A 13,500-nucleotide genomic window follows, 5' to 3' on the forward strand; every position below is an offset into this window, starting at 1 on the left:
CAAGTGATTTATTTTTAAATCCATCAAAACTTGCTGCTTAAAGCGCAATACCCTGTTTTATTATGTTCAGATAATTTGAAGATTTAGTGCAAATGTTTTATTTATTTATTTATTGAATTTTTAAGTAAGTAAATATTTTATTTTATTAATACATCGTCGACGTTTATCGAAATATTTCGTAATTTAAATTTTTAAATTCAGCTGAACAGAATGGCGCCAATATTCAGCCATTTTATTTTTAAAAATCAAGTATGTACCAGCAGATGACGTACACCTAAAAATCCCATTAATTAAAATGCCCTTGTCCAAATAATAATAATAATAAAATTAGTTTTCCGAATAAAATGAGAGGTTAAGAGAGAATAGTTGTGTATTTTTTTCTCTCCCCTCATTAATCAATTGTATAATAATTAATTAAAAAAAAAAATGAATGAAAAACAAAAACAAAGTGTTATCATAATCAAGTGTTTGAAATAATTAGTTTAATAATTATTATTTTATTTTATTAAAAATAAATGAGCAGTTGAGTAGAAGAAGAAAAAAAAAAGAAAAAAAAAAAACATCATCAAGTTTATGATTGAAACATTAAAAGAAGCATTTGCATAGTGCAGTTATGTGCTATAATTGTACAGATAATATTGTTTTATAGTGATAATATGTCAAAATCAAATGTAAAAAAAATACAAGTTGACGCAACTAAATGTAATGCAGACTTGAGAAGACCAAGTGTTTTTGAAAGATTAGGAACCAAGCCAATATCAATTGTAACAACACAACAACAAACAGTCAGTGATTATTGTAGGAATTGGGCATTGAATGGCAGTTGTTCATATGGTAAAACTTGCAAGTAAGTTTTAATAATAATAATAATAATACAAAATTAAACAAAAATAAATAAATAAATACTCCAACAAGTTAACTTAACAATTTTTATTTAAATATTACAGATATGCAAATACTCATACTCTGATAAGTCCATCAAAACGAGTTAAAAAGGACATCACAAATGCAAGTACAGTGACAGTAAGTACACTATAAGAAAAAAAACTCAAAAAAAAAAAAAAACAAAAATAATAAGTAAAAAAAAAAAGAACAAATAATATTAAAAAAAAAAACAAGTATCGATTTTTTTTTTCTATTCCATATACATATTTGTTAACTAAATATTGTAAAAATGGTGTTTTATGTTGAACCAAAGCAGCCAAAAGAAGATCACTTCAAACGTATTACATCAAAACTTGTATCACAAACACCACAGAGTCCAGATCTTGATTTAGAAGAGTGGAATCAAACTGATTTGGAATACGAAGACGAAAAAGTATTGGAAAGACGTCGTCAATTATTACAAAAAGAATTAGAATTACAAATGAAGAAAGATAAAGAAGTACATGGTAAAGATAGATCAAAACATAAAAAAAAAGCTATGAGTACATCATCAAGTTCACATTCATCAAGTACATCATCATCAAGTAGTAGTTCAAGTAGTGATGATTCATCAACATCATCAACATCTGATTCACATAAAAAAATTAAAAAAATTAAACGTCATATTGGTAATAATGATGAGAGAGAACGTAAGAAAAAAATTAAATTAAAACGTCTTGTTGCACAAAAAGATAATAAAATTATTAAAAAAAAGAAAAAAATTGATATGACAACAACAACATCAACAACAAAACGTGATAGTACTAATACAAATGTTAAAAGAGTTATTGTTGGTAATACAAGAAAACATAATGACATTAAATCAAGATCACCAATACCAAGTTTAACAACAGCAGCATCAACAACAAGTAAATCAATAATAAATAAAGATAAAAATCATAGTGAATCACCAAAATTAAAATCACGTGATGATAAAGAACAACGTATACATCGTAAAGGACGTGATTATGATGATTCAATTAATTTTCAAGATATAACAAAATGTCGTAATATTGATAAATTAAAAAATCGTATTAATGATAATGATAGAACAATTGTTAAGCCACGTATTAAAGATAAAGAACAATTAAAATCAAGAACACCACCACTTGATCAACGTCCAAAACAACAACAGCATGTATCACAAATAATTGTTAAAGATACAAATATTAATAAATTTCATCGTAGTAGAACACCTGAAAAATTATTATCACGTGTTAAACGTGATTTAACACCACCATTACGTCATCAAGATAAACAATTAATATTACAAAAAGCAGCAGCAGCAGGAACATCATCATCATCATCAATACGTAATCGTGATATTGATAAACATGAATTTCATAAAAATAAAGAACGGGATGATAATAATATTAGAAAAAATGAAACATTTCATAAACGTACTATTAATCAATTACCAGATAATCAACGTAAGAATATTATTGATGAGCGTAATTCACGTTCACGTATTAAAGAACATCATGAAAAAGAACAACGTAATGATAGAAATCAGCAACGTTTTGATCAACAACAACAACACCAACAACAACAGCAGCAACAACATAAAGAACGTGATGATATTGTTGATCATCGTACACGTGAAAGAACACGTGAACGTGATAAAGATTTAATAAAAATACGTGAACGTGAATTACCATTATTATCATCATCATCACCAAGTGGTAGTTTTGATAAATCAAGATATCGTGAAAAAGAAAAAGATGATAAAATAAATTCACGTGATCGTAGAATTGATAGAAATGAACGTGATATTAAAGTATTAGAAAGAGAACGTATAACACAAAGATTTGATAGAATTATTGAAAAAAATGAAAGATGTGAACGTTTAGAACGTTTTCCACGTGAACGTTCACTTGATAAAACAATTGATACTAAAAATATAACATCAAATATACGTGAACATAATATAACAGAACAAATATATGAACGTGGACAAACAAATAGACATCGTAGATTTAATCAAAGATTTGAAAGAGGTCATTCATCAACAATGATTGATCATGAAAGAAAAGATATTGTAACAACAAAACTTGAAAGACGTGATAGTCCACGACAAAATATTGAATTTGAACGTGGTTATACAAGATTACAAAATGATCATTGGGAACAATCAGATGAATCAACAACAAGAATTGATTATCATTCACATGATGATGAAAGAAGAAAAGTACCAATTGAAACACGAAAATTTATTAATGACAGACGTACACGTGATGATACAAGACCACAATCAAGATATCCAGTACAAGATCAACGTCCATTTGATGATCATCATCATCATCATCCAGTACATCCAAGTCATCCAGGTCATCCAGGTCATCCAATACATTCAGCTCATCAGGCTCATCAAATTCATCCAGCTCATCAATTATACAATAATTCAACTGATAAATTACGTCCAGGTATTATACGAGATGAAAATAATGGTAATGATAAATGGGAATTACCACATGAAATTGAAAAACATAATCGTGATCGTCGTTATAATAATAATAATGAATGGGAAGAACGTGAATGGCGTCCACCAGCACCAAGAAATCCAGGTATATGGGATTGTGAAACTGTAACAAGACCATCAGATAATAATAAAGATGATTGGACAGAAAGATATGATAATCCACGACCAGAATGGAAAATTGGTGAAAATCGTAAATGGGAAAATCCAGCATTATTATTACGTAATGCTGCATATAGAAATGAAAGATTAAAAGAAATGGAACATGGAGCAAATGAAAATGGTCCACATGCTAAAAGAAGAGTGCCTTTTAATAATCCACCAGTTGGTGAAAATAAAGATGAAACAATTGTTACAACAACACATGTTGTTAATCAAATTCATCCATCAAAACAATTACAATCACAACCACCATCAACATCAACATTAACATCAACGTCGACATCAACTTTACCATCAAAAACATTAACACAATCAGTAACAGCAACAACAACAGCATCAACATCAACACCAACAGCAGCAACTACAACACCAGCAACAACAACAACAACAGCAGCAACACCAGTAGCATCAACAACAACAACAACAATAACAACACCAGCCACAACATCAACAACAACAACACCAGCATCATCATCATCAACAACAATAGTTAATCCAACATTAAAAGAAGAAACTATTAATAAAAAATTAATTGAACTATCTGAAGGTAAAATAATAACTGATAATAATTTAATTCAAAAACAAGTTATTAATGAAAATATAAAAAATGAAACACAAGATACAAGTGTACCAGAAATTAAAAAATTAGATGATAGTTTTCAAACACATCATGTTGCTGAGAGTGATCTAAGTGATATTAGTGATGATCCTGATGATATACTTAATATGGATGACGTTGAAGAATCACAAAAAAAATTATTAAAAAATGAAAAAAATAATTCATCAATTGTTTCAATATCAATTAATAATAATATCAATAATAACAATGATAATAATAATCAAGAAAAAAATATTGTTAAATTAAATATTAATGATAATACAATTGATGATGGAGGAACATCTGTTATTAAACAAGATAAAGATAAAGATGATCCAATAACAACAAGTATTGATGATGAAAATTTAGAAACAATGGATTTTGAAGAAATATCTGATGGTGAACTTGAAGAAGATATTAAAACAAGTGGTAAAGGATTAGGTGATGCACTTGGTGTTGATTGGGAAAGTCTTGTTAAAGAAATTCAACCAAAATGGCCAACATCAAATAATGACATTAAATCAGCTCATAGTCGTTGGCAACCAAAAGAAATATTTCGTAGAATTGGTATATCTAAAAAATTAGCTGGTAATGATTTTGTTGATAGTTTTATTAATGAATTATGTTCTAATGATGAACATGAAAATAATGATTATTTACTTAATGACGTTGCTATGATGCATACTGCATTATTAAGACATAAATTAATCAATAATAGCACTAAAAAAAATTCATTATTTAATATAAATTTTAATTCATTTATGATTAATAAAATTAATAATCCAGATATATTAAAGCCATTCACTAATTTATATGATGAGGCTAAATTTTTACTTGAACAAAAAGCATAAATAATAATATTATTATTAGCATATTTCATTTTTCAAACTTTTATTATCAATTATCAATTATCAATTATTAATTATTATGAAAAATTATTAACAGAATGCAATAAATTTTGTAAAAATTTAAATTTATCAAAAGTTTTTCATGTTATTGTTATTCTGCATTTTTTTATTTTTATGACTCGTTTATTTTTTTTTTCTTTGTTTGATCAATACAACTAAATAATCATACATCTTGAAAATTCTTCAAATCAAGTGGTGCTGATATATCATCTTTAAGTATTTCCAATATTTTATCAATAATTTTATCATTATTTTTTTTTATTATTAAATTTTTATCTCTACGTAATTTTTCATTTATCGTACAGTATAATTCGTATAAAATTAATCCTAAAATATAAATAAATTATATTTCAATAATACTCACTAATTATTTATTATTGGTTTGTTTTTTTTTTTTTGTTACCTTTTTTTTGATGATCACCAAGATTTAAATGATCCATAATATCAAGTAAATCATAACAATATTTTTCCTTGAGTTCAAGTTCTTTTTCAGTTAATTCTTTCCATGTTAAATCAGTAATTCTTCCAAAATAAGAAATAATACGAAATTTCATGTCAAGCATGATGTGATTTGTCGGTGGTACTAGAGTTAATAATTCAGTTTCAATAAAATTTAATAATTTACGAGGTGATTCAAGTAGTATTGGATCAATAATAGACTTTATTCCTGAACGAATAACTTTTATCTGAATACCAAAAAAAATAATTGATTTATTTTATTATTATTAAAAAAAAGACAATTTATAAATTTATTTTTATATTGACCTGTCTGTTGGTAATTTTTTTAAAACATTCACGACATGACCATGATGTTTCAAAGTTCAATGGCTCGTCAGGGTATATAAAACCATAACAATCAATATTTGCACATCTCATTGCTCCAATTTGGCTTCCCAATTCCTTGAGAAAAAAAAATGTATATTTCAATTAATATTTAAATAAATTATTCAAGTAAATTTTAAAAAATATTAACCAATGGATCACAGCATCTTTTACAATTACATTCAAAATGTTTTGATGCAATCAAGTATCGTCTACGTAATGATGTATCCCATAATAAATCAGTGTATGTCATTGTGAGTTCTTCACCAGCTTTAATATCTCTTGATGCTTTTGTTATCATGACATTATTATTTGTAAAATAATGACGAGTATTTGGTGTACAACTGTGATTTTGTAATGCACCTAGTGGAAATAATCCTCGTAAACTTATTGATGTTTTACCATCAATTATTAAAACTGTCTCAAATGCATTTGTATCAAAAATACGACATACTTTTTTCATATATTTTTCATCATCTTCATTGATAATATTTGAAATATTTTTTTTTAATAATTCAATCTAAAATATATAGTTTAAATTAATAATGATTTTATGATTTTATATTAATTAAATATTAATTTTTTTTTATTTTTAAATACTTCTCTTCCATGTCCAGGACCATCATGACATTCCATACCATTTAACAATTTTTTTTCATCATCATTTAATGATAATGCACGTATTGGTACAACTGTTTGTAATAATTCCATTGACCACATGGATCCACATGTTACTTGTAAATTATTTAAATATTTACACTCTGAATTAATATGTTTTATTGAATTTTCACAATCATTTGAACAAATTGGTAGACCGCAACCATTATCACAAGAAAATAATGTGCAATCAGATTTGTAACAATTAATACACATTGGTAAATATTTATTGTAACATCTCGGTCCAATTATCAATGGTTTATCAGTAAATATTAATTCACCCTGTTTAATATCACGAATTGCATGAAGACCGCGACCACCTAAGCTTGAATATTTAACACACCAAGATTTATTATTATCATAAATATTATGTTTTTTCAAATAATTTATTAAAAGTTTTTCCATCATTTCTGGCTCTATCATTTTCTTTCCTTTCAATAGTCAGATATGTTTTCTTTTTATTGGTATAGATGAGTGGATTTTACTACTAATGAAATGAAGAGGTCATGTATATTTTTAAATTTTCATTTCTTAAAATAGAAACGAGTATACCTCTTCTCTAAAGAAAAATTTCTTCGTCAAAAATGTATAGGTAGATATTTTTTTTAATTAATTAGATAAGAAGAGACAAGTTTTAATTGTTGCTAGAAAAAAAATTTCAATGGAGAAAAAGCCATTATTTAATAGTGAAAAAAATCTAAAACATCATGTAAATTCAATTGTAGAAATATTTTTCCATGAAATGGAATTTAAATTGTCATTAGTAAAAAAAGCCCTTGCATGGATTTATTCGATTAGAAAAAATTGGTGTGCTTGACAAGAGCATAGCAACGCAACAAAATTTCTAAGCCAATAAAAAACCATTATGATGTAGTATGTACACACATGTACTTTTAAAAATTATATATATAAAGTCGATGACATTTGTTGTTTACACGTAACCATAGATACAAAATTTAAGTATCAATATAATAACTATAACATCAACCCAGTTATTTTCTCACCTTTCATTTAAACAACATCAGTATGACGATAAGGTAATAATAGTATTTCAACAAGTTATCTTAAACAATCATCTCACATAGTATTTAAAAAAAAAAAAAGAATTTTATCAGCACTAAATGTTTGTTTGTGTTTTTAATTTATTATTATTTAACAATAGTGAAAACTAAGTTCTTTTTTTTTTATATAAAAAAAAGGTAAGTTATTTAATTTAAATAGAGAACAACATGAACATAGTAAAAGTATTTTAATTATTAAAGCTATTTATTTACTTGTTATTATTTTTAAATAAAATTGCACGTAAAATTAATTTTACATTATTTAAAAAAGAAAAAAAAATATATAATTATTTAATTTACCAGGTCGTGTATGTCAACATTTTCGTTATGGCAACAAGTAATATTTTTATTGCTTCTTTTTTTTACAATCAAAACAAGAGCATTAAATTGCAGCAATAATCCTTGTACTTATGGAATTTGCCTTGATAATAAAAACAGGTATAAAATTTATCTTTTAAATGAAAAAAAAAAAACATGCTCAGTATAATTGAAATTTTTTTATTATTTTAATAAAGTTATGCTATTGGAGAATTTAATACATACTCATGTTACTGTATTGATGGATACACAGGACTTAATTGTGAAATTAATTGGGATGATTGTTGGTCAAATCCATGTTTAAATGGTGGTACTTGTAATGATGGTATTGCATACTACAACTGTACATGTCCTGATGGTTTTATTGGTAAATATTCTGTAACAAAAAAAATAACATAAATAAGCATTTATCAATATATAATTTAAAAATTTATTAAAGGAACAAATTGTGAAGAAATATTTAGTGAATGTATGAACGAGCCATGTTTTAATAATGCAACTTGTATTGATAATAATGGAAAAATAACTTGTCAATGTCAAGATGGTTATTATGGAAATCATTGTGAATTTGATATGAATGTATGTAACAGTACAATATGTAAAAATAATGGTGATTGTATTGATGGAGCTGGTTATTCATTTTATTGTCAATGTCAAGATGGTTGGATAGGAGAATTTTGTGATGATGATGTTAATGAATGTGATAATTTACCATGTCAAAATAGTGGAACATGTATTAATAATCCTGGAAGTTATACATGTGCATGTTTATTTGGTAAATTAATTGATTTTTTTATTTAATATATATATCTAGCTATTTGTTAATTTAATTAAATTTATTTTTTAAAAAAATAATAGGATTTACTGGTAAAGATTGTGATCATGCAGTTATTGAATGTTATGAAAATCCTTGTTATAATAATGCAATGTGTCTTCTTGAAAATAATGAAACAGTATGTTACTGTGTTCCTGATTATCATGGACAATTGTGTGAATTAAAATATAATGATTGTGAATCGAAATTTGCCAAATGTGATAATGGTGGTACTTGTATAGATGGTATTAATAATTTTACATGTTCATGTACATATCCATATGGTGGTGGAATGTGTCAAGATATTGTATCAACGACAACGACAACAACAGTAGCAACAACAACAGTAGCTGATGATTTAATTGAAAAATCAACAATAATTATTAATACATCACAAATAAGCTCAACTGAATTAAATTTTTTTACAAATGAGGTAACTATTAATTCGACTGATAATCAAAAGACTGATTTTGATGATGATAAATTAACTAAAAATACTACCTCATACATGACAATCAATGATATTGAAACAACAACAACAGCAACAACAAGTGTCTTCCAATATTATGATAATTCAACAAATATTTTGACTTCAACTGAATCACCAAATACAACAATTAAATCATTTAATGAGACTGCAACTAGTTATCCATTAAGTTCATCAGCATCAACAACATCAATACCATCAATTGAAGAATCTACATATTTTTCAAATGAAATAACAACAATAAAAGATATACCAAGTTCACCAAGAGGTATTTCTAATGAGCATCAAACAACTGTAGAAAGTTTAACATATTCATCTTGGACAGATGCTTCAACAACTGATGTTGATTTTGATACTTTTATTACAATGCAACCAGTAACAATAACTGATAATTTAACATCAACAATTAGATCTACATCAGCAACTAAATTTACTTCTGATATATCAACAATGTATTCAACAAGTTCAACTAAAATTGGAAATAATTGTTCAACAAATTCAAATGATAAAAATCAAGTATGTTCAAATAAATATAAATGTATGTATTTATAAAAAAATATAATAATATTTTTGCTTTTTTTTTTTTACAGTGTGATTGTAGTACAAGTGATTGTTATGATAAATCAAATATAAAAATAGCAGCATTTAATGGTAAATCATATATACGTCAACAAATAAAAATTAATGAAAATGGAATATTAAAAATATATTTAATGCTTAAAACAAAATCAAAAAATGGAATAATTTTACATGCATTTTTTGATGAAGAAAGATTTATATTATTATATATGGAATTTGGACAATTAAAATTTCAATTTTCATGTGGTTTACAAACAATGTTACTTGGTGAAATTGATACACCAATTAATGATGGAAATAATATTACAATTGAAATTAAATTTAGTTATTTAATTGATAATAATATTGGTAAATGTTTAGCTAAATTATTTGTTAATAATACAATGGCAATGAGTGGTGAACAAATGTTATCATTATATGAAGCAATACCACATGAAGTACGTTTACATCTTGGTGGTATACCACAAGTATTTTCACATTATTTTCCAAGTTTTTCACTTGGTTTTATTGGTTGTATGAGTAATTTAATAATTAATGATATTGAAAAAAGTTTTATTTATGATTCAGTAGAAACATATCAAATTGATGAATGTACATCATTTTTATGTTTATTAAATCCATGTAAAAATTTTGGTTCTTGTAATGATTATAAGGGTAAAATTTATTGTAATTGTATTGCTGGTTATACTGGTGATATGTGTGAAAAAACAGCTTGTGATGATAATCCATGTTATCATGGTTCAACATGTATTAGTTCACCTGGTACTGGTTTTATTTGTGTTTGTCCAATTGGTATGCATGGTCTACTTTGTGAACAAGGTAATAATTTAAATTAAAAACAATTATTATCAGTCTAAATGATCCTTGTATTAAATTGTCTTTTTAATTTTTTAGCTTCAGTAATTGTTCAGCCATCATTCTCAGTATTTAAACCTGGTTTTTCATCATATGCTGCATATGGAATTGATTCAGATATTAAAAATGAAATGGAAATAAATATGAGAATATCACCACAATCAATTGATCAAATATCACTTATTGCATTTATTGGACAGGGTAGATCAAGTCATGATATTACTGATCATTTTGCTGTTACATATGTCAAGGGATATATTATGTTGACCTGGGATCTTGGATCTGGTATAAATATTTATCTCTCTTTTTATAATTTAATGTATGTAATTTAATCTTTATATAATTTAATTTTAGGAGTCAGAAGAATTTTTACACCAAGTCCATTAACAATGAGAGCACAACGAGCTCATAATTTACGAATTGGACGTCGAGGAAGAGAAGCATGGTTATCTGTTGATGGAATTACAAATGTTACTGGTCAAGCTGTTGGAACAATGACTCAACTTGATGTTGCACCAATTCTTTATATTGGTAAATTTAAAAAACAATAATCATACTTTATTAAGGAATATATAATTTAGATTATTTTTTTTTCAAGGTGGACACAAGTCAAGAAATTTTGAAAATTTACCACATGATTTACCACTTCATACTGGTTTTACTGGTTGTATATTTGACGTTGAAATTAGAAGTGATAATTCAGTAATATCATTAACAAAATCAAGTCCAGTAAGTGGTCGTGGTGTTGGTGAATGTCATCGTAATGAATGTTTTCATAATTCATGTAAAAATGGAGCTGTTTGTCTTAATCATGGACCAACATATAGGTAATTTTTAACTAACTACTATTTTATTGTTGATAATAATAATAATAATTAATTAAATTTTATAATTTTAGTTGTATATGTATGAAAGAATGGCAGGGTCCAGAGTGTAATACACCATTATTAAAATGTTCATCAACAAATCCATCATGCAATGGTTTTAATATATAAAAACTTTTGATATAATTTTCAGTAGTTGAATTTTTAATTAATAAATAGTTGATTAATATTATTTAAAATAATAGAGATTTTAATATTATTAAATTTTATTGCTTACCAAATATATTGTCCAGTTGTTTATGTTGTTTATATTATTATTATTAATTTAATAAACTTTGTCTAGATTTTTATAAATAAAAAATACAATAGCTTATTTGTATTATTATCATTATTATGTATTGTTCATTTTTGGTGACTTTGTTGTTACTGATGATGTTTGAAGATGAATAAATAATACAGCAGCTGCCAATCTTGATTGTTGATCATATTTACTTAATTCATGTGACCATTCAACATTGCCCCAATGAGATATCTATTTTTTTAAATGAAATTAATTTGTTAATTAAATTAAGACATGTTGTTTTTTGATAAAGTATTATTTGTTTTTACCTGAAATTCTTCTTCAAGTCTTGACAAAGCAACAGCTTCTTCAACACTAATATGTCTGTCACAAACAGCAAACATTAAAATAACAGATTTTATAACATCAATTCCATACATGAATCCTAAAATGATTAAACAAAATTAGTAATATATTAAAAGATTATTGAAAAATATTAAATAATTGGTGTTACCTATGAGTGGTGCCAAATCATATGAAGCCATATGTCTTGCTATTATATCTTTAGATTTAATTGGTATAACTGGTGGACTCATACTTTTAGTTTTGGTCATGTCAATTTGATATCTATCACAAAACCACTGAATTATTGGATCCCATTTTTCTTGTTGTAATTTAGTGAGTTCTTCATGATCCTAAATAATAAAATTAATTAAAATACAATTTAATTGTAAGCTTGAAAAAAAATAGGTACTTACATCTGGTTGAAATAAAACTGTATCAGTTTCAAGATAATTTGTAATGTAATTTACAATATCCAGTCGATTGTGTTGATGAGGATTATCCAAATATGTGTTACACAAAGTTGTCTATTATTATAAAATATATAAATAATTATTTAATGATTTTTAATAATTTTTTAATAATAATTTTTTTTACCAAATGCATATTGCCTCTGTTGATAATGTCTTGTTGACTTTCCCATTCCATTGCAACAGCAAGTGCTAATGGTTTACTGTTAACTTCAAATACTTGTCCTTTTGGTGTTTTTAATTTTTTTTGATCCAATGTTACCTCATATTTATCACCACTATTTAATATATTTACTTTTCTATAAAACCTTTGTACAGTTGCTGAAAAAAAAATAATAACAAATTAAGAATTGTTTATAATTGACAAAGGTTATGTTGTTGAAGTTTATTACTATTGTTATTTTTATAAATTAAATAATTACCCATTTTTCTGACAACAATGTTTTTAGGTATAAATGATAATAATTTTGTTGAAAACATTTTGTTAAACAATAATTGTTTATTTATTTTGTTAATAATATTGTCAAATTTTTTTATTGGAGTTAGAAAAAGAGAGGACTTGACCGGATGGTGCTGCTCAGTTGTGCTCTGGTGGCTAATAATACAACGATACTTAAAAAACACGCGTTTTTTTTTAAATTAAAAAACAAAATATTATTGCGATAAAATATTATTTAAACATATGTTATTAATTGTAATTTTTTATTTAATTTTAATTTAATTTTGGTTGAAAAATTTTCTTTAAATATTCCGTAGAAATGTATCTAGAAAAATAATTTCCAAATATTAATGAATTTCCTGGAATATAATGAGAAAATTTTTCTAGTTATATATGCAGCCTCTTTTTCATATAATGCATTGTTAAAAATCCCATGAACTGGCTACATCAGACCAAATCAGACCACATTTTGGTAACCGTTTAC

General features: G+C 25.5%; 4 protein-coding genes across 4 annotated transcripts; 2 read left to right on the forward strand and 2 right to left on the reverse strand.

The window, feature by feature from the left end:
* Positions 1–350: 350 nt before the first annotated feature.
* LOC122860915 (fl(2)d-associated complex component-like) lies at positions 351–5,002 on the forward strand (the record flags this gene model as incomplete). Its single annotated transcript, XM_044164988.1, has 3 exons — positions 351–847; positions 948–1,023; positions 1,199–5,002. Coding segments are annotated over exons 1-3 (4,071 nt in total), but the record flags the coding sequence as incomplete, so codon positions are not given.
* Positions 5,003–5,159: 157 nt separating this feature from the next.
* On the reverse strand, positions 5,160–7,099 carry LOC122855820 (SET domain-containing protein SmydA-8-like). Its single transcript, XM_044157473.1, has 5 exons — positions 6,491–7,099; positions 6,042–6,410; positions 5,834–5,968; positions 5,472–5,754; positions 5,160–5,395 (listed from the first exon to the last, which is right to left on the reverse strand). The coding sequence occupies exons 1-5, from the start codon at positions 6,968–6,970 to the stop codon at positions 5,232–5,234; spliced, it is 1,431 nt and encodes a 476-aa protein (XP_044013408.1). The 5' UTR covers positions 6,971–7,099; the 3' UTR covers positions 5,160–5,231.
* Positions 7,100–7,246: 147 nt separating this feature from the next.
* On the forward strand, positions 7,247–11,724 carry LOC122855354 (protein eyes shut-like). Its single transcript, XM_044156648.1, has 10 exons — positions 7,247–7,584; positions 7,912–8,046; positions 8,124–8,293; positions 8,366–8,701; positions 8,785–9,743; positions 9,818–10,625; positions 10,701–10,946; positions 11,016–11,192; positions 11,260–11,488; positions 11,560–11,724. Exons 1-10 carry the CDS (start codon positions 7,574–7,576, stop codon positions 11,654–11,656), a joined length of 3,168 nt encoding a protein of 1,055 aa, XP_044012583.1. The 5' UTR covers positions 7,247–7,573; the 3' UTR covers positions 11,657–11,724.
* Positions 8,192–13,152, reverse strand: LOC122856010 (ATP synthase mitochondrial F1 complex assembly factor 2). Its single transcript, XM_044157763.1, has 7 exons — positions 13,000–13,152; positions 12,705–12,898; positions 12,524–12,634; positions 12,280–12,460; positions 12,095–12,210; positions 11,763–12,017; positions 8,192–8,302 (listed from the first exon to the last, which is right to left on the reverse strand). Exons 1-6 carry the CDS (start codon positions 13,055–13,057, stop codon positions 11,877–11,879), a joined length of 801 nt encoding a protein of 266 aa, XP_044013698.1. The 5' UTR covers positions 13,058–13,152; the 3' UTR covers positions 8,192–8,302; positions 11,763–11,876.
* Between the last annotated feature and the right edge of the window lie 348 nt (positions 13,153–13,500).

The sequence above is a fragment of the Aphidius gifuensis genome, linkage group LG1 (genome assembly GCF_014905175.1).
Source record: "Aphidius gifuensis isolate YNYX2018 linkage group LG1, ASM1490517v1, whole genome shotgun sequence".
NCBI classification, from domain to species: Eukaryota; Metazoa; Arthropoda; class Insecta; order Hymenoptera; family Braconidae; genus Aphidius; species Aphidius gifuensis.